The 25,997-nt window shown below is 53.8% G+C and overlaps 1 protein-coding gene across 3 annotated transcripts in view; it reads left to right on the top strand.

The window, feature by feature from the left end:
• The window catches only part of LOC101524153 (contactin-4), a 421,066-nt gene that overhangs the window by 149,618 nt on the left and 245,451 nt on the right, over positions 1-25,997 (top strand). For all 3 annotated transcript variants that reach the window (XM_004581271.2, XM_058678776.1, XM_058678775.1), the window contains exon 3: positions 13,416-13,541. In XM_004581271.2, the coding sequence (XP_004581328.2) occupies positions 13,487-13,541 (55 nt within the window). In that variant the 5' untranslated portion in view covers positions 13,416-13,486. The remainder of the gene's footprint in view (positions 1-13,415; positions 13,542-25,997) is intronic.

Below are 25,997 nucleotides of genomic sequence, written 5' to 3'. Positions count from 1 at the left end.
GGCAAGATCAGCAGGAGCTACGCAACACATTTCTTCCTTAAGCAGAGGCGCAGGGCGGCCTCTGACGCCCAGATCAGGCAGCTTGGACGGGAGAACTGCTCGGCTTCAGGCCAGCTGCGTGTTGCCTGGGAACCCTGAAGGCGAGGCAGTGTCTGGCCAGGTTCCAGCACAGCGATGGGGGCACGCGTGCAGAGCGCTAGGGTCATGGTAGCTCACTGACCTGTAGACAGGGCTCAGCCCGCTTGTGCACCAAGATGGACACTGACATTGCATTTTATCTCCTAATTGCTGTGAGAGCCCCCCCCCCCCTTTGTGGGGGTCAAGCTCAGGAAATACCTAGCTCACAGGCCACCTTGGCTTTGAAAGTGAAAGGCAGATCTACTTGTGCCTTGGGCAGGCAGAGTGCGAGTGCCCTGGCACAGGTGGGAAGAAGTGTGTCAGGTGTGCAGTCCGAGCTCCCAAGCGCATCTTCACAAAGCAGAGGTCCCCAGCAGGTGCAGTAGAGGGGACACCGCCCACCCATCATCAGGAACCCCCCAGTCGGCTTTAAGCACCATTCACATCGTCATGGATTGCACCAGGAAAGGTGGTGAGTTTCAGAGATGGTACCAAGCTCCCAACATAACGGGGAAAAGACACAAGTGAGCAGAGTGCCGGTGTGAGGCAAGTGGCGGTTCAGGAGATGCAGCTGCTGGATTGAGGGCAAGGGGAGTAATGGCCTCTCTAAGGCAGCAGAAAGCGGCAGAGCCTCAGGCTGTCCTGGCCACCACAGCAGCTGGAAGGTAAGGGTTCCCCAGGGTACTCTAGAACCAGTAGGGCTTGCTCCATCAGTTAGTTCAGAGTACAAAGGGTGTTGTGACATGCACAGACATGAAGGCACGGAAGTGTAAAGGCTGATGGTGGTGGTGGTGGTGGTGGTGGTGATGATGATGGTGATGGCAGTGATTATGATGATGGTGGTGGTGATGGTGATGATGGTGGTGATGATGGTGATGATAATGATGGTGCTGGTGATGGTGGTGATGATGGTGATGATGATGGTGATGGTGGTGATGATGGTGGTGGTGATGGTGGTGGTGATGGTGATGATGATGGTGGTGATGGTGATGATGATGGTGGTGATGATGGTGATGGTGGTGATGATGGTGGTGGTGATGGTGGTGGTGATGGTGGTGGTGATGTTGGTGGTGGTGATGATGGTGGTGATGGTGGTGGTGATGGTGGTGGTGATGGTGGTGGTGATGGTGGTGATGGTGATGGTGATGATGGTGGTGATGGTGATGGTGGTAGTGATGGTGATGATGGTGGTGATGGTGGTGGTGATGGTGGTGGTGATGGCAGCTGTGTTGAATATTCATTTGGTTGCAGGTAATGTTGAATGATCATTGGCAATCAGCTAAGATAGTGGAAGACTTGGACTCAGGCTGAGCAACTGGAAGAACAAGCCGAGGGTTCCCCAAACTTGGTAGTTTTGGCAGAGGTGACTGAAGTGGAAGCAAACGTGCTTGTTGGTAGGATAAACTGAAGGGCTGAGTCCAAGATGCTCTGCGAGTATTCAGAAATCAAGGCCTTAAGTTCCAAGCAGAGGCAGAGCTGGGCTATTAGGCACAGACGAGAAGTGAGCCCTCAGATATGTGTAAGAGTCGAGGGCTTGGGGCTCGGCATGGGGGATCTGAAGGGAGCGTAGCAGGTGTGGACAGCAGGTGTAGACAGGGAAGGGGCTTTGGGTCTGTACTGTCGCAGAGGTCTGTGGAGCGTGGTTTGTGTTGGTTCCCTGAGAATCAGAGAAAGGAATCACTTCGTGGACAACTGTATTAGTTGGGAAACTCCTTGGGCTTTTCAAGTTCTGCTGCGGTATTTGGAGTCATGATATTTTCAGTTGGAAAATCCAGAATGTTCTGTGGAGGACAGGACAGCAGTGTGACCATAATGTGTGCGTACTAATGTAAGCATCTCCAACATTTTGTGGGAAATGGAATTAGAAGATGCTGACTTCGGCTCAAAAAGTTGAAATCCATTTATAGTTTTTCCATCATCTGTATTTGTGTGAACTGTGTGAGGAACCCTCATGGGCATGGGTTTCAAGATTTTCCACGAAAATTATTATCTTTCGATCCCTTTTTCCATGAAATTCCCTAATATACATGTGTGTTTGTGTATTACCTTGCGTGTCTGCATGTGAGTGGTTCAAATGGGTAAGGTGTATAAGCTCCTGAGTATGCAGGGTGGGCTGTGATGACCACACACATTTCAGTAGGTGCCCACGTGTATGCCAGGAGAGAAGTGAGATGCGGTTTGCATCATCCATGTCCCTTTGAAATGGCCAAACGGTTTTCTTGAGTAACAGCAAAGCGTAGTGCTTCCTCAGGTGCCCGGGCATGTGGAGGTTTGAGGAGACAAATTCCCTTCCCCTCACGGGGAGACACAGGTGTATGCAGATTAGCCATCCATTCCTTGTAATTCCCATCCCTGTGTCAGCCAGAGGATTATGCGTAATATAACAGGAGGCACCAAGCTTAACTGGAATTACTGGATTACGTTGGCTTGCATGACTTATTAATGGAACCGCTCATTTGCAACTTAAGTATCATGAAGCTTCAGCAAGAACAGGAAAATGGTCTGTGATGGATGTCCAGGAGGCCGGGCACCTGATTCAGGCTGGAAACAGCGCCTTCTCTTCCGTGGTTAAGGCAAAGCCAGGCCGGGAGTGCAGTGTGCTCAGTAGGTAGTGGGGCACAGGAGGCATGCCTGGGTGAGCAGGAAGACGCATGAGGCCGAGAGGGGAGCACTGTGCTCCCTTCTCTGGACCCCATGGGCTGGAGCTCACATCACTTTTACAAACCTAATAGAAGAATAAGTCCAAGTGTCAGAAGAATCCCAAGAGGAGGAGGTCACAGAAAATTCCAGTCACTCTGACTTTGAAAGCCAGAAGTAAACTTTGGGGGCCACCACCAGGTGTAGTCGACTAAGCCTGCATGTGCAGCGCCAGCATGCCTTGTGGGCACGAGTTCTAGTCCAGCAGCCCCGCTTCCCATACAGCTCCCTGCCAGTGGCCTGAGAAAGCAGTGGAGGACGGCCTAAAGCCTTGGGACCCTGCACCCTTGTGGAACACCTGGAAGAAGCTCCTGGCTCCTGGCTTTGGATAGGCTCAGCTCTGGCCATTGTGGCCATTTGGGGGAGTGGATAAGTGGACGGCTACTGGAATTAGAAGCAGCACCCATATGGGATCCCAGCGCGTGCAAGTCAAGGACTTTAACTGCTAGGCTACCGCGCCTGGCCCGATAAATAAATCTTAAAAACAACAAAAAAGCACATTTTGTAACGTGTCCTGAGTCAGGCTGACTGTGGATTAACACTTGAAGGAACAAAAGCTCATTTAAATCAGAACTGAAGCTTTGCATTTTCTAAACTATAAACACTGAAGTAAAACTCAGATCATGAGTGTTCTGTTTTGTGCAAGACTTGGTATCTGATTTACATCACTTTAGTATTTTTCAGCTCTATTCCTGTGAGACCAAGATTAATCTTTACTATGAGGTATTTCAGGTCCTCCAGGGCACCAGTGTGACCAGCCAGGAGTCGGTTTTCTCCTGGTGTTGTCATTAACGCAGAGGGTGTGAATGCCCGGCTGGGTACGCCCAGTGCCTTTGCATTTGAGAGCTTTCACTTGTCTTTTGAGCATAGCTGTTAGCATCCACCTGGGAGTTACAGCAGGAGACTGCAGGCTCATGGCTGAGTCTGTGTTTGCAAGACGCCCAGGGAAGCGTGGCTCTCTGGCTCTGGGAGCCTTCCAGCCCCAGTTGAGTGATTTTGTGCAGCCCCCTGATTACTCAGAAAGCGCCTCTCGCACTCAGGAGCCTTAACCTCGGACCGCTGAGTGCAGACGAGCAAGCTTTACAGTGCAACTGGCCAGCTGGAGGGCACTTCTGACCTTGGCCTAGGGATTTCCTCTGGAGGAGCAGCGGGGCTGTAGTTTGCTTTCACAGGTAGCTGTGGCTCTCGGGCCTCTCAGCCCTTAGCTGGATTTTGTTCAGAACTTCACTGTGAGGGATTTGGGCCTCAGGCCACAATTTACCCACAGGTGACAGAGACAACCCATGTTGAGTTTAAGGAGCATCCAAGCCTGGAGATGAGACTAAACCTGAGATACCCCAAACACTGCTTGGAGACCCCTAACTTCTTAGGCTTCTCTTGGATGGGTCATGAGGCCTGTCTCGGCAAAGAAAACCTTGGGCGACGGCCCCCAGGAGATGCAACCAGGCAGTCTTCTCCTGCACGTCTGGGAGCCTTTGATTTAGAAGCAAGTTTGCACACGGATCATCCCAGCGCAGACTCGGGATACCTCGGAAGATTCATGGAAAAAGGAATGAAATATGCAAGTTCATGTTGCTGCGGAGAACTTCTGCAGCTGCTCAGCTTATTTGTAATGCTCGTTTCCCCGGCTCAGCAGCGCACGTGGTCCTGCCACACCTTCACTGCAGTCTCAGTAATCCCCAGGCACTGCCAGACTGCCGTCCACAGAGGTGGCTGAGCAGAGTAACCTCGCTGGCCGTTCTCTCATCTGTCCTTTCTTGGGTTCTCACCTCATTAGTTCTTGCCAGAAATTCTAGTTGTTAAACTGACTGTTTTGCCCCATAGTAACGTGCCCTGGTTTAGGTCACACACCCGGCTGTGTGCACACTGGCCACACTCACACGCTTCCCCTCTTGGGGCATGCATGAGTCACACCAAGAGCACTGAGGATGCCGGTGGCCATGCCCGCTGGTCCTGCTCTGATAGGGCGGATCTGGGAAGTCATTACCGTTGTGAGCACGTTGCAGAAGGCTTTCTGTTCTCAGCTAAGCACAGAGAGGAAGGGCAGGCGCGCAGGTACACAGAGGCCGCCTTGGGTGCCCTGCTCTTGGGCAGGTGGCTTGGATTCTGACTCCCGCTGTGCAGGTGGCAGGGGTGGCGCTGGGCGGTTTTCCTGGCTTTGTGAAAGTGGCTGAGGCAGGGCAGTGCCAGGGCCCTACCGGGGCCGCTTTTAGCTCACATGCACAGCTTCCAAACGTCCATGGGAAATGTGAGTCATAGCACATTCTGCGTGGATTGCAAGCATTTTTCACACCCTAAGAAACATTCCGTTCTGTTCTCCGTGAACTTCTTAGAGTGCCCTCCTGTGACTGCCTGGGGGAGGGACTAGAATGAGAACTGAGCCTCTCCCAGGGGACTCTGGGTCAGTTGTAGGGGACTCCGGGTTCCCACCTGGGCAGGGGTGCCGCCAGACCTCGTGGTTAGGCCACCTGGCAGTGTTTTCCGACACCATCTGTCGCTGCTGTAAATGCCCACTGCCTTTTCATCCGGGAGTACTGCAGACATTGTAAAGCGAAAATGACACAAAATAGCTTTTAAAAAATTCAAAGGAGGTGTTTTGGGTATTTATGGCTAGACAAAAAAAATATATATGGCACCAGAGGGCCATCCTTGTTCCACATGCGGGAAATCGGGGATTGTGGAGGCAAGTCAGGCACTGCACTTGGTAACCCCGAGGAGCAGGCCTCGGTCGGCCTTATGATGGCAGGAGCTGCAGGCACACAAGGCACAGCCAGGGGGTCCCCATGCCCTGTCCTGTTCCCCTGCAGTGAGATTTTTTAAATGTTTTTGCATGGCTTTTTTTTAATGTTCTGCAGAACGTACCCTATTATTTTAATGACGGGGTCCTCTCAGTTTTATGCACGTGTATGTGCAACACACACACATACAGTCCCGTTTTGTGGCTGTAAGGCGGCTCTTCTGTGCATGCATGTAACATCTATATTATAGATATGCAGTATCTAGAAATCCCCATTTCTGTAAAATTCTTTATTCTGACCACATGATGGATGCTTCTCGATGCACCTGCTTGGGTACAAGCCCGAGGGCCAGTGAGGCTCCTAAGTAATGGCCACATGCTGGAGAGGAGCAGGTGGGGCAGGGGCATGAAGACTGCCTTGTGCCTCTTCCTGTGTTACCCTTGGGGCGCGTGGGGCTGGCCCCGACTGTCCACAAAAGACCAAGTGCACAGAATCCCCCTCCTGTCTTGAGACCCCACCATGTGTCCCCCCATGTGCCATAACACACGTGTGAATTCCATCTGAATACATTAATTTGTGTTGAGTGCCCTGCTGTCACCTCCCCGTGAACCCACACCATCCCTGGGAGATCCTGGGATCACAGCGTGTTGTAACAGATTGCTCATTCTTTTTTTTTTTAATTATTTTTATTGCAAAGTCAGATATACAAAGAGGAGGAGAGACAGAGAGGAAGATCTTCCATCTGATGATTCACTCCCCAGTAACTGCAACCGGCTGGTGTTGCGCCAACCCAAAGCCAGGAGCCAGGAGCTTCTTCTAGGTCTCCCACGCAGGTGCAGGGTCCCCAGGCTTTGGGCTGTTCTCAACTGCTGTCCCAGACCACAAGCATGGAGCTGGATCGAAAGTGGTGCTGCCGGGATTAGAACTGGTGCCCTGTGGGATCCTGGTGTGTTCCAGGCGAGGACCTTAGCCTCCAGGCCGCCATACCGGGCCCCTGATTGCTCATTCGTAACGAATAGCAGAAACAGAAGGCTGGAAGGACATGGCATCCCCGGGGCCCCTCTCATTCCCAGGGCTTCTGGGATGTCAGTGACAGGTGTGACAGGTGGGGTTGGGGGTCTTTTCTCTCAGAAGATGGCACCATGTGCCCAGCAAGACCTGTCTCATCATGATGTACCATGAGCCCTCTGGCACCTGCCACCTCCTTTGCCTGCTTTAGCTGGTGGCTGACCATGGCAATTGATCACTTAAAAATTCAATGAGGTGACCTCATTCACACTTTCTGAAAGTTTTCAGTATTTTGTTACAGAATCGTTGTGAATTCAGCACACAAGTATTGTGAGACAGCGAGGGTTAGAAGTGTTCCTTGCGTGTGCCTCCCCTGTGTGCTGTGCACTGTGGTCAGCAGTTCACAGTTGGTTTCCGACGTGGCTAACTGCAGGTGCTGGGGAGAGGGGGCCGGTGCTTGGGGTCCAGGGTCGTGGATGTGCATCTGATGAGCACGTGTGTCCCCTGCAAAGAGGGACTCTCGGCTTGCTGATGCTCTGGTTTGCATTTTGCGCATCCGTCCACTGAGAGCAAGTGGCCAGGTGCATGTTGAGTGGCTGGCAGAGGACAGTCCTCTAGGTTCCTCTTGGCCAACAGGGATAACATGCACTTGTCCCTCAAGGCGCCATGGGGAGATGGCCATCTGAGAGAGCCCCTGGCTGACAGCCGGCCCGCTGGCCTTCCCCCAGAAATCCCAGTCCACGCTGTCCTTGCCTGACCATCTTCCCCGCCTGGGTCCCACACACAGCAAAATGGTGACTGCACCAGGCCTCCATGGCACCCCCATTTGGAAAGCTTGCTGAGCAAGAATGTACCGGGCCTGGCGTGGTGGTTGCATGCCAGTGCCCACACTGGGGTTCTTCACTGGTGGCACAGTGTGCTGCGTCCCAGCCCCCGGGGGCTCTCCCGTGTCAGGGCCGCTGTGGTGCCCGCACAGTGCTCTGTCCTGTGGGCACCCGGTGTGCCTCGATGCATAGTCTTTGTTATTGTGCATGCCGTGGTCACGTTGGACCATCGCAGGGTTTGGGTGGCTGTGTTACCCAGCCCCTGAGCAATAGGCCATTGTTTCTATGTGCTCGCTACCCGTGATCCTAAACACAGGGTCTTTGCTGGCATTTGTGTCTGAATCTGTGAAGGGTGCTGGGTGTCTGGAATGTCTAGGATGAATTAGTGACGTGCTTAGACAGCCAGAACCTAAACCAGAAGCCATCAGCTGTAAAAGAGGCAGCAGGGACAGCGCCCTCTGGGGGCCAGCTGAGGGAGGAGCCGTCAGCCAGATCCCTGACGCTGGAGGGATGGGGGGCTTAGATCTCTGTGTGGCTAGGCTCTGATGCTGGAGGGGTGGGGGCTTGTGTCTGTGGAGGTAGATGACGGATTGCTCCTTCATCATCACCTGTAACGTGAGATAAAGTCTAAGACTAAGGGAATCATGAGACAGAAGATAAAGAATTTTTTAAAAATGTGGATTAACTGGGCCCAGTGTGGTAGCCTAGTGGCTAACGTCCTTGCCTTGCTCGTGTCGGGATCCCACATGGGCACCAGTTCCAATCCCAGAGGCCCCACTTCCCATCCAGCTCCCTGCTTGTGGCCTGGGAAAGCAGCGGAGGACGGCTCAAAGCCTTGAGAGCCTGCCCCCGTGCAAGAAGCTCCTGGCTCCTGGCTTCAGATTAGCACAGCTGCTGCTGTTGCCACCACTTGGGCGAATCAACAGACGGAAGATCTTGCTCTCTGTCTCTCCTCCTCTTTGTATACCTGACTTTCCAATAAACAAAATAAATATTTTTTGAAAATGTGGATTTACCAGCAAAATGGCTGCTGCGTCTGGGGTCAGCTCCCTGGGGAAGGGGAGGCCCTAGATAAAGCCGTGTGCACACGTGACTTCAGTGCGAGTGCAAACCTTGCTGGCAGCAGCAAGTGAGTGTGGTGGAGATGATGGAGAGTGGATGTGGCCCGTGCGGAGGCCGGAATGCTTCCCTGGGTCCTGGCGTTGGCCCGGCACGCCCGGCTTGCTGGCAGTTGGGAAGTCAGCTGGCTGAGTGGAGATCTGTTTCCATCACTCGCCGCCATCCCTGCCCCGATCTCTAATTCAACGTAATGAGAAGCAGGCTGAGTGTGCGTGCAAGGGGGCCCGGCCATGGCGAGCCGGCATCGGCACGCCCGTCCCCTGGTCTGCCGGCCTGCTCCCCCGGCTTCTCTGTACACTCATGTGCCTGGCACAAGCGGGACAGTGCACTCCTGTCTCCCGTTGCTGGCAGCCTGCAGTCCACGCAGGGAGGACCTGGCACGGCGTGGAGGTGTGCCTGTCCTTAGAAAGCAGAGCTGAGGAAGTGAGCCAGCTTGTGCAGTTGGCCTGTGGGTCCTGGACATGGCACACGTGAGAAGGACCTGAAGGTCACTGTATTCCCACAGGAAGTGGGGCGTTCCGTACTGCCCACTGGCACACAGCCTAGCCTGCCTCGAGGTGTTCCTGGGGGCTGGGTGGGCTCATGCTTTGTCGTATTCTGTGCCATTCAGGTGGCATGGACTGGGTGCCATCTCCTTGGGCCTGTCTGCTCGCTGGCTCTGGTTCTGCTCCCTGCGTCCCCACCCCTGTGATTGACTTAGCAGCTCGTTAGCTAATTGTAGAGTCAGAGAAGGTTTGACTGTGCAACAAGGAGTTGATCCTTGTTAAAAACCCTGCCTCCTCAATGGCCACGTTCTCCATTACAATTAGCGAGAGAGCACGTGTGCCCTGCGTCTCAGCCTGCAGGAGGAGGCACTGACTCGGCCCTGCTGTGGCAGAAAGACCTCGGATTGGCACTGCGCCGAAACCAGCCTTCCAGCAAGGCACCCGGGCTTTGCACTGCTGCTCTGGGCAGACCCCGCACGCTGGCCTTCCTTCTGCAGAGTAAGGTGAGGCAGAGGAGGGGTTGCCCCTCACGCTTTACAGGAGACCCTGTCGGGGAAGGATGGCCTGCCCGCAGGCGGGGAGGCATGGAGCTGAGCACGGCTCCACTGACTTGTAGCCGTGTTTCTCGCTTCCCTGTGCTAACCTCTGTGCTGATTCAGCTGAGGTCGCTGGTGCCTGTCCCGCCCCTTGGGAGGCCTCAGGGAGGGTGGACTCACACTGGTTCAGGAAATGCCAGGGAGCAACTGCCTGCTATCACCATTCTCCCTTGTGCCTCTCGGATGTCCTGCCGAGACTGCTGGCTTCATGAAGGTGGACCTCTGGGGGCAGCGCGGTGGGTAACACTGCCATCCCATACTGGAGCTGCTCCTCTCCTCACACAGCTTCCTGGTCACGTGCCGGAGAAGGCAGGGAGGTGGTCCAGGCACTCAGACCCCTGCCACGTGTGTGGGAGATCAGGGTGGAGTTTGGGATTCTGACTTCAGCTTTGCTCACACACGGCTGTTGTGGCGTCTGGGGATGAACCAGTAGTTAGAAGGTCTCCGTGCCTGTTTCTCTCTCCCATTGTGACTCCTGAATATATGCGTCTCTTTGATAAAAAGTTGCATTGTGGGAAGGTAGGGGTTGACTTTGCATCCCAGTGTAGACAATAACAATATGCACTTACACGTGATGCCAGCAGCCCTTCCTGGCACCTTGATGGGCTTCTGCAGTGGCCTGCCCACCTGCAGACTCAGAGGGGACTGAGTGGTCATGTGATATGGCCAGAAGTCAGGGTGCTCCAGCCTCTTGCCGGTTGGCATCACTGCCCTAAGCTTTGTACACCTGCTTGTCGACCCGAGGGCACGCGGGGCAACGGGAAGCCGGGCCCTGTGGCCTGTGTGCACTCAGGGACACCGTGTCTGCTGGGGCCTTCCTGCGGCTCACGTCCCTGTGGCCTTTGGAGTCAGGGCCAGCCCGGCCCCTCTGACACAGCCCCTCCCTGTCCCCGTGGCTGGGTTCCATCTGGTGAGCTCTCCTGGGCCAGCACTTACAGCCTCTGTTGTCAGGATGCCCCGTCCAGGACTTGGCATGACTGGGCTTCTCGGGGCTGTGTGACTGGACACTGGCAAGACAGTGTCCTCTAGGTTCCTCCGCCGTTCGTCACCCAGTCCTGTTTGCCTGCCAGCTTGTCCCTGGGTCGGACTGTGGCCAGGGCTGAGCAGCCTCCTGCAGCAGGCGGGGGCAGCTCAGAGCCGCAGGGGGCTGGGAGGTGGCACGGCCACCCTTGCCCCAGCACAGATGTCGCTGCAGTCCCAGTGGAACTCATGAAGTTCCCCTGCCAGGGAACCTGGTGCCTGCTTACTGCTGCCCCTGACTCCAGGGCTTTTGATGGGCTCACCAGAAAGGAAGCGAAGTCCTGCTGGTGGGGTGGGGTGGGGACTGAGATCACCCTCTCCTAAGAGTCGCAGCTCCTAGTGGTACACACGCTGTTGCTGGCGTCCTAGTCTGAATGCAATATGGCGTGTGAGTGAATGCATGCACTCAGCTCGTTTTAATTGCTTTGAGAAATTGCCTCGCGTTGTCAATCCTTCATGAGGTCTGGGTTGACATTTTCCTTGCAAAATTAATCCTTATCATTTGCCTAAGACATTAATATCTCCTGTTGATCAGCACATCCAACTTGTCTGAAGTGGCCTGACTGACAGGCATCCCCGGGCAGCGTCAGAGCACGCCAGGCCTCCTGTCAGGCGTTTTTGGGCAGTGTCCAAGCATGGCTGGCCTCACCAGCGGGGGTTAGGCCCCCTGCCTGCCAGCACAGCAGAGCCTCAGGCCTGGGCAGCGTCTGAGCATGGCTGGCCTCACCAGCGGGGAGTTAGGCCCCCTGTCTGCCCGAGCATGGCTGGCCTCACCAGTAGGGGGTTAGGCCCCCTGTCTGCCCCGAGCATGGCTGGCCTCACCAGCGGGGTGGGGTGATTAGGCCCCTTGCCTGCCAGCACAGCAGAGCCTCAGGCCTGAGCAGTGTCTGAGCATGGCTGGCCTCACCAGCGGTGGGGGATGTTAGGCCCCCTGTCTGCCCACTGCGGCAGGGCCTCAGGCCTTGGCAGCATCTGAGCATGGCTGGCCTCACCAGCGGGGAGTTAGTCCCCCTGTCTGCCCCAAGCATGGCTGGCATCACCAGCAGGGGGTTAGGCCCCCTGTCTGCCCCGAGCATGGCTGGCCTTACCAGCGGGGTGGTTAGGCCCCTTGCCTGCCAGCACAGCAGACCTTCAGGCACTCTTGGAGGGCAGCGGGCTGTCCTTGACTGTGAGCTCCTGGTCCACAGGAAGGAAGTGCTGTGATGGCCTGGTCTGCCTGAGCCCAAGGGCCTGGGTGGTGTGGGTCCCACGCGCATCAACTCTTGACTGCAACCCTCGGAAGGTTCTTACCGATTTAAAACCAGTAGGCTGCCAACGTCATCCACCATAACTAGGTGCTTTTCTCTGATAATTGTGAATACAGCTTTATAATTTATGTAATTAATAATATATAATTTATCATTTTCTCTGATAATTGAGAAAATAAATTTAAAATAAAGAGAGGCCAGCATTGTGGCATAGCAGTTAAAGCCGTTGCCTGTGAGCCTGGTATCCCATATGGGCACTGGTTCATGTCCCAACTTTTCCACTTCTGATCCAGCTACTTGCTGATGGCCCTGTACCTGTAGGAAGACCTGGAGGGGAAGCTCCTGGCTTGGCTGGGCCCCACCTGTTGCGGCCATTTTGGGACTGACCAGTGGATGGAGGAGTCTCTGTCTGCAACTCTGCCTTTCAAATAAATAAAACAGATCTCTGGGATCTGTGGAGGAGTGGAGCGTGGTGTTGTGGCTCCACGATGGCCCCAGACAAGGCGTTCACAGCTTGTGGCCTCGAGCGCCTTCGCTGGCTTCCCAGGACGGTCCCTGTAGACAGCTCTCAGAGCGGGGCTGGAGCAGCCAGGGGTGGCATTGTGTGTGAGGGCTGCTGCTGTGAGCTGCAGGCCTCCCTGGGCAGCCTCGTGCCCAGTGTGGGATGCCCCCTGCTTCCCAGTTTGTGAACTGCGGGGACAGTGCCTCCGCAGGGCAGCCTGAGCCTGTCCTTGCTCCACAGTGTGTGGAAGAGAAAAGCTGCAGAGGGGTTTTTAGCTGAGTTGTCTTGTACTCTGAATCCAGTTTGGCATGAGATGCTTTAAGTACACCTGTCTATAAAACGGGGCCAATTTTCCAGTCCAAACTCCTCAGCCTTACTGAAGATGGTGCAGGCACTCCCGCAGCCCCAGACTTGCCCTGCATGGCACTGAGGAGCAGCCATACTGGCCTTAGCAGAAGCCAGGGATCGCCCACTGCCATGCCCTGCTTCCTGCCTGCTTTCCAGCATGCTGTGTGCAAAGCATCTCAGCTTCCCAGCTGTCCCAGCCCCGGCTAGGCGGGCCTGCTTGCAGCTGTTCTCAGGGGTGACTCAGAGCAGCTGGTGACGCACAGCCCTGGGGTGCTGGTCACTGTGGCATCTTAGAAAGGGAAAGGTTGGCTCCTTCGTAAGAGCCAAGACCTTCTACATGGCCCATGGTGCCTGTCCTGTCCGTACAGTTCCTGGCAATTTGTGTGTGTGTGTGTGTGTGTGTGTGTGTGTGTGTGTGTGTAAGAGAGAAATGAGAAAGTAACTAGGGGCAGGAGTGGTCACAGAGGCACTGCTGCTGCTCTCAGCACAGATTATTCCTTCACGGCCACTGGAATACCCCAGGACCACCCCTTGCCCTGAGTGTTTGAGGGAGAAGAGGATGAGGTGTGCTTGCGTCCTTCATGGTGAATGCCCTGCAGCCCCTCCTCCAGCTGTGGTTTCCACACGTGAACTTGACTCATGTCCTAATACCTTTGCAGCTACGGGGAGGGACGGTCCCACATCTCACAGCTATATCTTCCTGTCTTCCCACAGATTAGGGTCGACAGACACTGGAAGGAGCTGCAGTCCTGCACACCTGTCACCGTTGGCCTCAGAAGCAGAAGATGAGGTTGCCATGGGAACTGCTGGTGCTGCCGTCGCTGGCGTGGTGCCTGGCAGGTAGAGTGTGTTTCAGAACTTTGCCATCTTCAGGCGCGGTTGCACTTCAGGGCCATTGCCAAGGGGGCCTTCCTGGGAACAGGCGGGCCAGTGCCCCGGCGGCTGCTGACTGTCCACAGCCCCTTCCTGTGGCTGTTTTCACAGTAGGGTGTCCAGCGATGGATGCTGATGTCTGCCTGTCCGTCTGGTCCTCTCCACGTCGAGAAAGCTATGATTTGGGGCAGGGAACCCCTGTGTTCAGGGATCCGGTAGCTTCTTCAGCGTCTGTTGATGTGGCTCCCTCTTTCGAAGCCCATTCTCTTGTTTTCATTTGTGCGTGGTTTTGTAGGAGGCAGACAAATGGGTGGCAGAGGGTCCTGACCAGCCTGCACTGTCAGCCCAGGGCAGCGTTTGGAGACACCAGACACGCCCTCTGCGGCATTCTCCCACATTCAGCAAGCACAAGCCTGCAGCAGGTGTGGGCAGTGCCAGCGCTGGTGTGTCCGCAGTCAGGCTAACCCTGGGAGCAGGTGTGGGCAGTGCCAGCGCTGGTGTGTCTGGGGCCAGGCTCACCCTGGGAGCGGGTATGGGCAGTGTCAGTGTTGGTGTGTCTGGGACCAGGCTCACCCTGGGAGCAGTTGTGGGCAGTGTCAGCATCGGTGTGTCTGTGCTCCTCTGAGAGCAGGTGTGGGCAGTGCCAGCGCTGGTGTGTCTGCAGCCAGGCTCACCCTGGGATCAGGTTTGGGCAGTGGCAGCGCTGGTGTGTCCGCAGTCAGGCTCACCCTGCGAGCAGGTGTGGGCAGTGCCAGCGCTGGTGTGTCTGCAGCCAGGCTCACCCTGGGATCAGGTTTGGGCAGTGGCAGCGCTGGTGTGTCCGCAGTCAGGCTCACCCTGCGAGCAGGTGTGGGCAGTGCCCGCGCTGGTGTGTCTGCAGCCAGGCTCACCCTGGAAGTTGCTCTCCAGTTTGGGTCTCTGTGTCTTCCTAGGCCTCTAGAAAAGGAGTTCAGATCACCTGTCTTGTTTTCACAATTTCCAGTGCAAGATGTATTTTTTTACAACATAAGCAAAAGTGAATTTGCATCCCAGGAACTTTGAGCTGGTCTTAGTTCATTTGGTTCTTAGTGCCCTGCATGGGGGCAGCCCTGTGGGAAAGCAGTCCCGGGCAACGGCAGGCCCAGCTCCTGCATTCTCGGAGTGGCAGCCTCTGCAGTGGCCTGAGATCCGAGGTTGCAGGGCCATGGTGGCCTTGTGGGAGACCGGCTCCAAGACAGACTCAGCCAAGCACTTGGGCCAAGTTGCGTTGTTACTGCTCCACCTGGATTAGGGTGCAGCAGGAGCTAAGAGTCAGGGAGGCCACTGCGCTCTGTGTGGTCCATGTCTCTGGCTCACGGCTGCAGGTTCCTAGAACGTTCAGTTTACATTTGTGCTGTGTTTGCTGGTTTCTCCCTTGGTATAGAGCCTGACCCCCTGGCCACGTGTCCTGGCACTGTGCCTTCTCTGCTTTCGCGATCCTCCCAGCACTAGACTCAATGTCGTGAATTGATTTCTCAGAATTTGGCGGCAGCTGTTGCTAGCATAACCGCCTAGGCTGAGTAGCTACCCAGAAGGTCAGTGCTTAGAGATCACAGACATCAACAGTCCCTGCAGCTATGTTTCCAGCAACTGGGAGTTTGTACCTGAGGCGTGCACCTGTGTCTTATTCCCTTGGCTCAGTGTGGGGAGTCGGGATGAGCCTGAGTGAGCTGCTTTACATGGTATTAATATTCCCTGGTCATATGCCTCCTCCCGTGGAGGTGAAGCCAAGCTCTAATTAATGTTTTTGTTTGCTTGCGATTTGTCTTGATTTCATTAATTTACATAGCACTCGACCCTCTGAATTTTGAACAGATTGCCTCAACTGCTCTTTTCTCTGCTTTTGCAAGGCACCCCTAGCTTTCCCGTGTTTCCTCCTCGGCAGGTTTTGTTTTTGGTAAGGAAAGTATTTCTGCCTGTTATGTTTAGCACAATTAGCACGTCTCCAATATGCTATCCCCTGAACCCCTGCTGCCTGCGAGAGGAGATTGGGCGCATCGGCCAGCTGATCCTGCACAGAGATGTATATGAGCTGGGTAATTATTTGTGTGTGCTGAGCAGTGATTAATGGTGCAGTGTGAGCATTGTCTGTGGCTGAGTGCTTGACATAGTCTGTCCACAAGCAATGGAAATAACCAGGCACACACACACACACACACACACCCTTACATACCTGTTGGAACCAGTGGCCCAGAAATTTACTGAAGCATACACTCAATTGTTTCCTTCCATAGAGCCAGAGTTACAATACCCCCTCCCTAAAAGAGCTATGAAGCAAGGGCGTTGAAGGAGCCATGCAGGCAGGGAGGTTGCTGACCGGGCAGCTGGGCAGCCAGTCAGTAGAGTTCCCTGAAACCCCGTCCCAGGCTCAGCTCAGGCCGTGGCCGGTGGAGCAGTGGGATGTGCAGGTGGATCCTCTGCCGTGGCCGGTGGAGCAGTGGGATGTGCAGGTGGACCCTCTGCAGTGGCCGGTGGAGCAGTGGGCTGTGCAGGTGGACCCTCTGCCGTGGCCGGTGGAGCAGTGGGCTGTGCAGGTGGACCCTCTGCCGTGGCCGGTGGAGCAGTGGGATGTGCAGGTGGACCCTCTGCCGTGGCCGGTGGAGCAGTGGGATGTGCAGGTGGACCCTCTGCCTGTTTCAGTGTTGCATCCCGTTGCTGAATAAGACTGGTTCTTTTTATGAACAGAAGTAGAAGATGTGTGTGGCGTAAGCCTGTCATGTCTGCAGGCTTGGTGCTGCTCCCACCCACCACATGGTGACCTGCCTTCCACATATCTGTGTCCCCGTGTGCTACATGACTGGCCGACTCAAAGACCAGAGGGCCCTGGGATCTGTCTTCCTTGTGCCAGGAGCTTCTGTGAGCCTTGGCCCCTGAGGGCCATGGGAGCATTCTTGCTTGTGCCAGGAGCTCCCATGGGACTCGCCTGCTGCCCTGCCTTGGGGGCTGCTCAGTGTCCCCTGATGGGTGAGGCTTTCCCTGGCCAGGGGATATGGTTGAGATGGCAATATTCCCCTTTACCAACACCTTCAGTGTCTCCTCCACGTCTGAGTGCTGACCTGGGTCCGTGCTTGTTCTTTGCAGTGCGTGCTGTGCACCCAGCATGCACTGTGGTTTCTGCATGTGGAGTCAGTGCTTCCAGTCCGGATGTCTGGAGTCTTAGGGTGGCTTGGTGTGTCTTGAGTTCCACATCAGATGCCTGAGAGCGCAGTTCCATGTTCTTCTCTGCCCCGTTTCCCCACCAGCCAGTCCCATCCACGGGCCCATCCCTGCCGCAGGGCCCACCCCTGGCTGCCTGTCCTGGTCTGGCCACGGGCCCAGGCCCAGGCTTCCATCGGCACGTGTGGAGTCCTCTACTCTTCTCTGTTGCTTACACAACATCCTCAGAGTGAATCCCAGGCTCAGTGGTGGCTCCTTCTGCGTGTTTGCCCCTCACCCCTGCTTCCAGGGAGCGGCTCTCAACACACTGGCTGCCCCTGAGTCTTCATTCAGGCTCTGTGTGGGTGGGATCCAAACCAGGAACATGCAGTATAGGTCAGTCAGGGCACAGAGGCACTTGGGAGCAAGAAAGAAATCGGCTTGGACAAGAACCACTCCAGAGCTCTCTGCCTGTGCAGGTCCCTGTACGTGTGTCTGGAGGGACATACAGCTACATGAATACATCTGGGAGGATGTGAACAACACAGTCACCCAGTAACATGTAAATACACATAGAGATGCACAGTTATGTGTGTAATACACACAAGATAGGATCGTATTGCAACACACAGCTACGTCGTCTGTGTACACAGGCACACTCTGGTACAGCTGTGTGTAGACCCAGCATCGAGCTACGGCAGCCCCAAAGTTTCACTTTTGACCTTTGCTGACTCTAACTAGAAGTTGGGTGAGTCTTTTTACCACTGGGAGTTGTTTTCCCCTGGGCCTTCTGAGAGGATGCAACCCATATCTTTGAACTGTGACGTCTTATAGGACTCCTGCTGAAGCAGTAAGGAGTTTGACAAGGACACAGCGCCTCTCCTAGTGGGCTGGGTCCCATTCACAAGGGCAACATTCGGAAGGGGACTAGCTGGCAGGAGGTGAGGTGTTCAAAGCCCTTGGCATCAAGCACAGAAATGGATGCCTGGCATGTTGCCGCTCCATCTGGATTGAGACTAAATCTACCCCAAGTCTGCGGCGTGGGGGACCAACTTCAGCAACGTATCTCTCTGGGAAGGTCCATGTTTTGCACATGCCTGCCCATTGTTGATTTGTCCACCCCTTGTTGCTGCTGCATCTGGGGGTAGCATTGAGAGGAGGCCATGTGCCACTCGTGCGAGAGGGGTGATTGTTCACTGGGAGGGGAGCGGAAGGCACCCGTGCTGAGGAGCGTGTCACGGGGTTCCCGCGTGGATCTGCGATGCTGGAAATGGCAACCACAGGCCCAGACCTGTCACCCTCGGCGGGAGGGTACCCCACCTCTTCAGGAGTCCTGGGCTTGCTGGCGTTTTGTTGCACAACTCAAGTGGGCCGCACATGGTTCTGATACTCCTGGGTCCAGGGTGTCCCAGCTGCGCATGGTTCTGTTACTGCTGGGTCAGGGGGTCCCAGCATACAGTAGGAGCACATTCTTTCCTTGTAATCCAAAGGCCCAGGAAAGCTTAGACCTTGCCCTCACATGCTCTCCCCTCCTGCTGGTGCACCTGCGCCCCCCGGGATGGGGTCAGGGCTGACCTGCCAGCAGAGGTTACACCAGCTTCTGGCATTCTCTTTCCCCTCCCCGCTGAATAAACAGAAAAGCATGAGAGATTCAGGGAATTCGCTGTTCTGGACAGACATTAAATCCAGTACTGCCGCTGTTCTTGCACAAGTCACATATTTAATTAAGATCCAAAGAGAGTAGAGTGCATGTCAGCTTTCATTCAGCTACCAGGAAGCAGAGTGCTATGGTGACCTCTTGTTTTATTGTTTCTCTCTGCAAGAAACTGCCTCACAGCGCACTTCCAGGAGTGGGTTTCCTGTGGGCTTCAGGCTCCTTCATGGCCACAGGATGGATGCAAGCCAGGCCAGAGGAGGACCGCGCCAGGGACAGATCTAATAACTAGAGCCTGCAACACAGTGGCTCCACTGATGAAAATGCAGGGAAAGAACAGGGCCAGAGTGCCAGGAAAGAAGTAGCAAGTAGAAAACTTGTTTTCAGTGTCCATTTCAGTGTTTAAGTCCATCTCCCAGTGGGGGAAGACAAATCAGTAATAAAGACGCCAAGGCAGGGAGCAGTTTCACACCCCCAGTGGCACACGGAGAAGGTGCAAGAGGCAGAAACTGTCAGAAATGTGCAGCTGAGGGGCACTCCTGCCGCAGGAGCTGGCTGAGCTGGGCGTCTGAGCTGCGCGTACCAGGAGGGTGTGCTAATGACTTTCAGGCAGAGCTGGGAAGAGGAGAGAGCCTTGGGGCTGGCTGAGGAACTCCCTGCATGCTAGCCTGTGAGGGCGGTTTCTGCTGGACCGGACCTGAGTGGATGCTGTGGGGCCGTGGGCCAGGCAGCTCCCCTGGTGAGTGGAATCCTTGCCTTTCCCTCACAGAGGCCAAGTGTGTGCTCCTGGTGCTGCTCATGCGATGAAGTGTTCCTAACCTAGGATCCTAGAAGCTGAAATTGGGGACCCACAACTTCTAACCAGAGGAAGCCACCATCTTGGTAGTGATGATGATGATGATGGTGCCATGACTTGGGGCTGCCTCAGTGGGCAGGGGGAGGGCAGCCAGGTCTGAGGGTTAGCTGTCTTGGCTTGATGCTGACAGGCATGGATCTGCCCAGTGTCCACGGAGGAGATACCAGAGACCGCAGTGTGCTCGGATGCCTGTGGCAATCAGCCAGACCCCACGGGCTGTGACGTGTGTGCCTTGACGTGTCCTGTCGGGATTGTGCATTGTGGGGAAGATGCAGAATAACTTGGGGCAAGGACTGCCTGCTGTCAGGCAGATGGGAGGGTCAGCGGCAGGTGGATGTCCTCTTAACGCTTTCTTAGCCTTGGACATGCCCATGCGGATGTCACGTATGTCATTTACACGAGTTTCTATGTCGACGACAAAATCTCCATGTGAGCAGAGACATGTTTGTCCTGATGTAACCATTTGCTCATCTAATCTGGAACTCCCTCCTTGGGATCCCGTGGGGTGGTTCCATCAGGCGGAACTACAAGGAAACCCAAGTGGTGTTCGTGGAGGCGTGGTGAAGTCAGGAGCTGCATGGAAACCAACAGGAATCCTTGATTCCCCACCAGGCAGTGGGTGCTGGGCAGTGGGCGCTCTGTGAACACCCTGTACACACATGTGCATGGCAGCTGCAGGCTGACTGCTGGGTGGGACTTTGAAGGATGTTTTCAGCCAGGATAGGAAAGCGCATTTCCATCCTGACTTTAGACCTCACCTGTGCACTGGGACAGTGAAAAGAACAGAGTAGGGTCTGATAGCCCCAGACTGGAGGCTGGCCCCTGCCCCCTTGCCCATCCATGCTTGTGTCGACCCTCATTGGAAACACCAGAATGGGAAGCATCTGTGTGGGTCCCCACGGTGCCAGCTCCTCCTCCCAGCCTGGCACAGGACAGGATCTGGGCTGTGGTTCTCACGTGTGTGGTTTGATCAAGTCTCCGGTTAAGCCGTCCCTGGTGAGTTGTGTGTGAGGCCCCCTGGCGGGGTGGCAGTCAGAGCAGCTCATGCCTCGAGGGATGTTGCATCAGCCTTGCTCATGGTTGCGTTAGGGAGTGTCATTTGGTTGGTTCCTTTGTGCAAACCACGGGCCCAGGGGAGGAAGAGGAAGAAGCATGGGGCTCAGGCCAAGGGGGCTCTCGGCAGCTGGAGGGGTTATTGTCGGCAAGAGCTGGGATGACATCCGTGGGAAGGACTGCCACCCACAGCCTTGCTCACACAGCGTTCAGGCTGCTGGCCTCGGTGCCTCTGCTCTGGCCTCACTCAGTTATGGGGTCCTGGGGGAGAGGTGGCTGGGCGAGCCTAGGATCAGTGTGGTCACACTGGGGACAGTTGAGAAAGCTGGCCTTCTGCATAGCTTCTCCCAGCAGGCGCAGGGCTCCTGGCGAGTCAGGCATTCTGAGCTTCAGCCACCCATAGTCAGAAATACTCAGGAATGAATGCGTACCAAACACGATCTGGTTTCATTCTCATTGTGATTCTCTCAGTGAATATTCTGGCCTCCGTGTGCTGGGCCCTTCCATTGTTGTTCATCTTGAGCAGCTCAGCATCTCCTAGAACCTGTGGCAGTGCAGACACTAACCGCCTTCCGTGGGGAGCTGGAGCCCCCGTTTGCACATCCTAGGGTGCCTGGAACCTACTCCGACCAGCGCCGGGGTGGACCACACAGTGTGTCAACAGCTCACAGAGCTGGTAGGCTTGGGCAGGAGCCCACTGAATGGGCTGCGTGGAGCTTGAACTCGGGTGCTCGGCAAGGTTACCCTGCGAGTGTGTCCAGGAATGTCGTCTCGCTCCTCGTCTGCGTGTGGAAGTTCCTGAGCCGCTCCCTGTATTCTGGCACCTCTCCATTCTCTTCCCCGCAGTGGTGTCCTTTCTGTGAAGATGGACGATGCTGGGTCCCAGCGATAGGCACTGGCCTCGGGTTTATTAGGCAGTCATCGATGAGATCCGATGTGCCACCTGCTCCTGGCGTGCAAAGTGTGTGACACACAGGTCTGTCATCAGCTCAGAAATCTGCCAGGGTCTCCTCCTGGGCGGAAGTCATTAACAATCCCCCACCCCTTGCTTTAGCATGGCACTGTCTTCTAGAGTTCTCTGTGGTAAGGGAGGCAGATCATCAGAGCAGGGCCAGTGTCCTCACAGACGGATCGGGGGGCTCTACTGATTCATGCTTCAAGAAAATGCGACGGGTCAGTGGGCCTGCGTGGAAGAAGGTGGAGAGAGATCTTGTTTGTGCTGTGTCACTCACCAGATGGCTACAATGGCCAGTGCTGGACCAGGCTGAGCCAAGAGCTAGCAGCTAAGAAATCCATCCATCGCTCCCACATGGGTAGCTGGGGCCCCTGTACCTGAGCGCTCTACTGCTGGTCTTCCCAGGCCATTAGCAGGGAGCTGGATCAAAAGTCTGTTAGCCAGGACTTGAACCAGTACATGAGATGCCAGCCTCACAGGTAGTGGCTCTACCAGCTACGCTGCAGGTAGGCCCCACCTCTCAAACGCCTGCCCTGCACTTGGCTGCACACTCAGTCACTGGTCATATAGCTCCTGGTGTGTGCACAGCCCTTTAATACAGGAGGAGCACTAGGGTTGGACAGAAGTCCTGCTAACGCAGGGACCACAAACGGGCCTGTTAATAACACCTCTGCTTCCAGAGAGGTGACAGCCACAGGATACAGTGAAATGCAGGTGAAGGTACGACACTCACCTATCCCCTACCAGGCAAGAAACCGGGGTCTGAGCCTGCCCCTCAGCACTGGGACAGTCCACACGGCAATCCCGATTTGGAGGGGACCTGTATGTTCTGTTCCCGCCATCCCACAGGCCAACTCACCCCTTGGCTCACACATCTGTGGGTATAATGGTGTGCAGCAAACACCAGTGCGTCTCGGAGTGTGGTCGGCTGTGTGCTCTGAGCTGCCAGGAGCCGTGCTGCCTGCTTGGGGCAGCTGCCCTGTGGGCTCATGGTGTAGGTGCCAATGGTCTCATCCTGCTTCCCAGAGCAAGCTTGCGTCCACCTGCCTTCTACCTTGGAATCTGTGGTCAGTACCCGGTGAGTGGGTGGTGCTCAGCACGCGCTTCTGGGAATTCGGCCTGATATTTAAAAGGCAGGAATGCGCCTGGGAAAGAATGATTTTAAAGGGAAGGGAAGAGCGAGTGGCAGGCGCCGGGGCAGAGAGTAAGATTTTCAGAATCTTCCTTGAGCATCTTAGGGAGGGAAGTGGTGGGGTGCGTGTTGCGTCCCCGTGGTGTGTCTTACGTGGGTGATGGAGCACTCGGTTAGATGGAGCTTTCCTTCCACAGCAGTGAAGTTGTGTAACACGAACATCTAGAGGGCCTGCTGACACTCAGGTCACAGATGGGGTTCTGCTATCATGTAACAGCGTTTCTGAAGATTCGTAATCCATGTTAACAGACAGTGTCATCTGAATGCCAACAGCATCGTGGTGTCGAATATGCAAACGACATATAAACTCTCATATCTACTCAGGTAGAAATGGAGAGGAAGCATTTGATACAGTGCAGTATCTACCGGTGATAAAATAACCGTGTGTAATTAGAAGGGTAACAACTCAACCTGATGAAGCTCACGACCACATCTCATTGAGCGGGGAAGCGTGGCAAGCACTTTCACTTCTTCTAGAACCAGAGAGGGTTTTCTACTCGCACCACTGCTTATCCAACATACTGCTGGAAAGTTTAAGGCACAGCCTTTAGATCTATATATAAGAACTGGGTAAATCAGATTATTACTGTTTTCAGATCACATAATTCTATAATTATTGGAGCCATTTGACTCTACCAGGAGACTATTAGAAATTATAAATCAGTTCATCCGGGGCCTGGCACGACAGAGTAATGGTTAAGGTCCCCACCTTGAATGTGCTGGGATCCCATGTGGGCGCCTGTTCTAATCCCGGCAGCTCCACTTTCCATCCAGCTCCCTGCTTGTGACCTGGGAAAGCAGTGGAGGACGGCCCAAAGTCTTGGGACCCTGAACCCATGTGGGAGACTTGGAAAGAAGTTCTTGGCTCCTCTCTTCGGATCGGCGCAGCACCGGCCATTGCAGCCACTTGGGGAGCGAATCATCGGACGAAAGATCTTTCTCTCTGTCTCTCCTCCTCTCTGTACATCTGCCTTTCCAATAAAATAAATAAATCTTTAAAAAAATAAATCACAGAAGGTGGCTGGGAACTCGCATTTATCTTTAACATATTGGTTACTCATTACTATGTCAATTAATTCCATAATGATGTAAATTTTTGCTGATGGTATGTTGGAGCTTTCAATTGACTGGGATGATACTCTGCTGGCTCTGTCTTCAGACCAGAGAGGGTATACCTAAGAAGCCGTTGAACTTGACTGGACAATAAGATGTTGGACTCTATGTTTGGTATACGCTTGCAATGGGGGAATCTCAACTGAACTTGAGCTGTGGTTATGCAACAAGGTGGAGGAATCCACCATGGGGGGAGGGTTTGGGGAGGGGTGGGAGAACCCAAGTATCTATGTAACTGTGTCACATAATACAATGTAATTAATGAAGTTAAATAATAAATAATTAAAAAAAAAGATTATAGTTAAAAAAAATAAATATCAGTTCATCCAAGTTGCAGGGGACAAGATCAGCCTGTAACAATTAGCATTTTTTAAGATTATTTTATTTATTTGAAAGGCAGAGTTAAAAGACAAAGTGAGGTCAATAGACAGAGAGAGAGAGAAGGATGTCTTCCATCCACTGATTCACTTCCCAAATGGCTACACTGGCCGGATTTTGGCTGATCTGAAGCCAGGAACCAGGAGCTTCTCCGGGTCCCCTGTCGGTGCAGGAGCCCAGTGATTGGGCCATGTTCACTCTTTCCCGGACACAGTAGCAGGAAGCTCGAACAGAAGCAGCAGGTACAGGACTCAAATCGTACACATATGGCCTGCTGGAGTCACAGGTGCTGGCTTAACATGCGGTGCCACGCACTGACAATGATTTTGCTGAGAATGTATGAAATCAGTCTAGTACAGAGTAGTTACAGAGTTGTTCGATGTGTTGGAATAAATTTAAAAAAGAATGTGAAGGGCAGTGATGATCACTGAAGATCAGAGAGAAACTGAAACAGGCACAGAGCGGGAAGACAGCCCTCCTTTGTGAACTGGAAGAGTTAATGTTGTCAAAACGACCATCCTACTCAGAGCAACTGACAGATTGAGTCCAGTTCCCATAGAGATGCCAATGACATTCTTCATAGAATTAGAAACACTAAAGACCCCAATAGGCAAAGCAGCCTTGAACATAAAATCAAGGCAGAAGGCGTCACAGTGGCAGAAGTCAACACACGCGCTGGCTGTCTTGTACCCAAGGAGCAGCGCTGGCGTAGAAAACAGGCCATTGAGTCAGAATAAGACCTCCAGAAATAAACCCGCATGCAACAGCCAGTTAACTGTGACAGAGTTGCTGAAAACGCTCCCTGGGGGATAGCACACCCTGCAAAGAGTAGTGTTGGCAAAACTAGATTTAAAGTGGCAGCAGCTTGAAACAAGATGCCTATCTTAGTCCCTAGAGCAAAAAGAAAAACTCAGAAGATTGAAATGGAAAGGCTGAAACTATGGGAGGTAGGGGAGGCATGGCAATGTTTTTTTTTTATGAGTCTCAAAATAATATAAGCAATAAAAGAAAATCTAGAAACTTGGATTAATTCAAATTAAGATGCTTCTGCACATCAAGAGAATAAAGAGGCAGCTGATAGGAAGTATTTTCAAACTCTACATCATAAAAACATCAATATCCAGAATATATCAACAGCTCAATGAAGTTAACGAAGCAAACAGTGTGGGGAAAGACATTTTCCGAAAGGAGCAGCGCACGTGGCCAGCAGACAGGCACACGGACTCAGGATCACAACGCGTCAGGGACGCTAAGCTCACACCACAGAATGGCAGGGTCAAAACCACAGAATAGTAACAGCAGCAACGACCGAATGGGTGTGGAGAAAAGGAAAACCCAACAGGCTTGTCAGAAGTAAGAGTTAGAACAACCGTTGTGTAAAAGGGCCTGGAGGTTCCTCCGGAAACTAAAATTGGCTCTACCATATGACCCAGCTGGAAATAAACTCGAAGGAAATGAAATCAGATACAGGGAAGAGCTGCTGGCACTCACTTATCACAGCACAGTTGATGACAGCAAGGACCTGCGATGGGGTGTTAGTGATTGGAATCCTGGCTTCCGCAACAAAATAGATGGAATTGAAGATGATTATGTTTAGAGGGATAAGGCAGGTCCGGACTGAGAAACACCACACAACGTTGTGTGTTTCTGAGGGGAAGTTTGTGTCTCTGTGTGTATGGCATGTTGCTTGGTTATCAGTATTCACAAATGTGCCTTTCACTGAAGGCTACCTCTTACATCATCATGTACCTTGCTTTCCTCATTCGTGAACAACCAATCAACATGGTTCTAAAATTCCACAGTCAGTGATATTAATAAATCTGTCTCTGCTTCAGAGCCTGCAGTATATTTTCTCTTTATACGTGTTTTAGAAAGCATATATATTATGAAGCAAGTATGTGAGGAAGTTAAATCCACAACAGACCTTTGCTGTGGTTTTGTCAGAAACCTGCTGACATAATATGACGTGTGTGTGTGTGTGTGTGTGTGTATGCACGTGTGTGTATGTACATACTCAGAGAATGAACAGTTGCCAGTTGCACTTGAGAAGCGGAGAAGCACCACACGCA

This window comes from Ochotona princeps, chromosome 21 (genome assembly GCF_030435755.1).
Source record: "Ochotona princeps isolate mOchPri1 chromosome 21, mOchPri1.hap1, whole genome shotgun sequence".
Lineage (NCBI taxonomy): Eukaryota > Metazoa > Chordata > Mammalia > Lagomorpha > Ochotonidae > Ochotona > Ochotona princeps.
The sequence above is the reverse complement of the archived record's forward strand: the minus strand, read 5'-3'. Positions and strand labels throughout refer to the sequence as shown.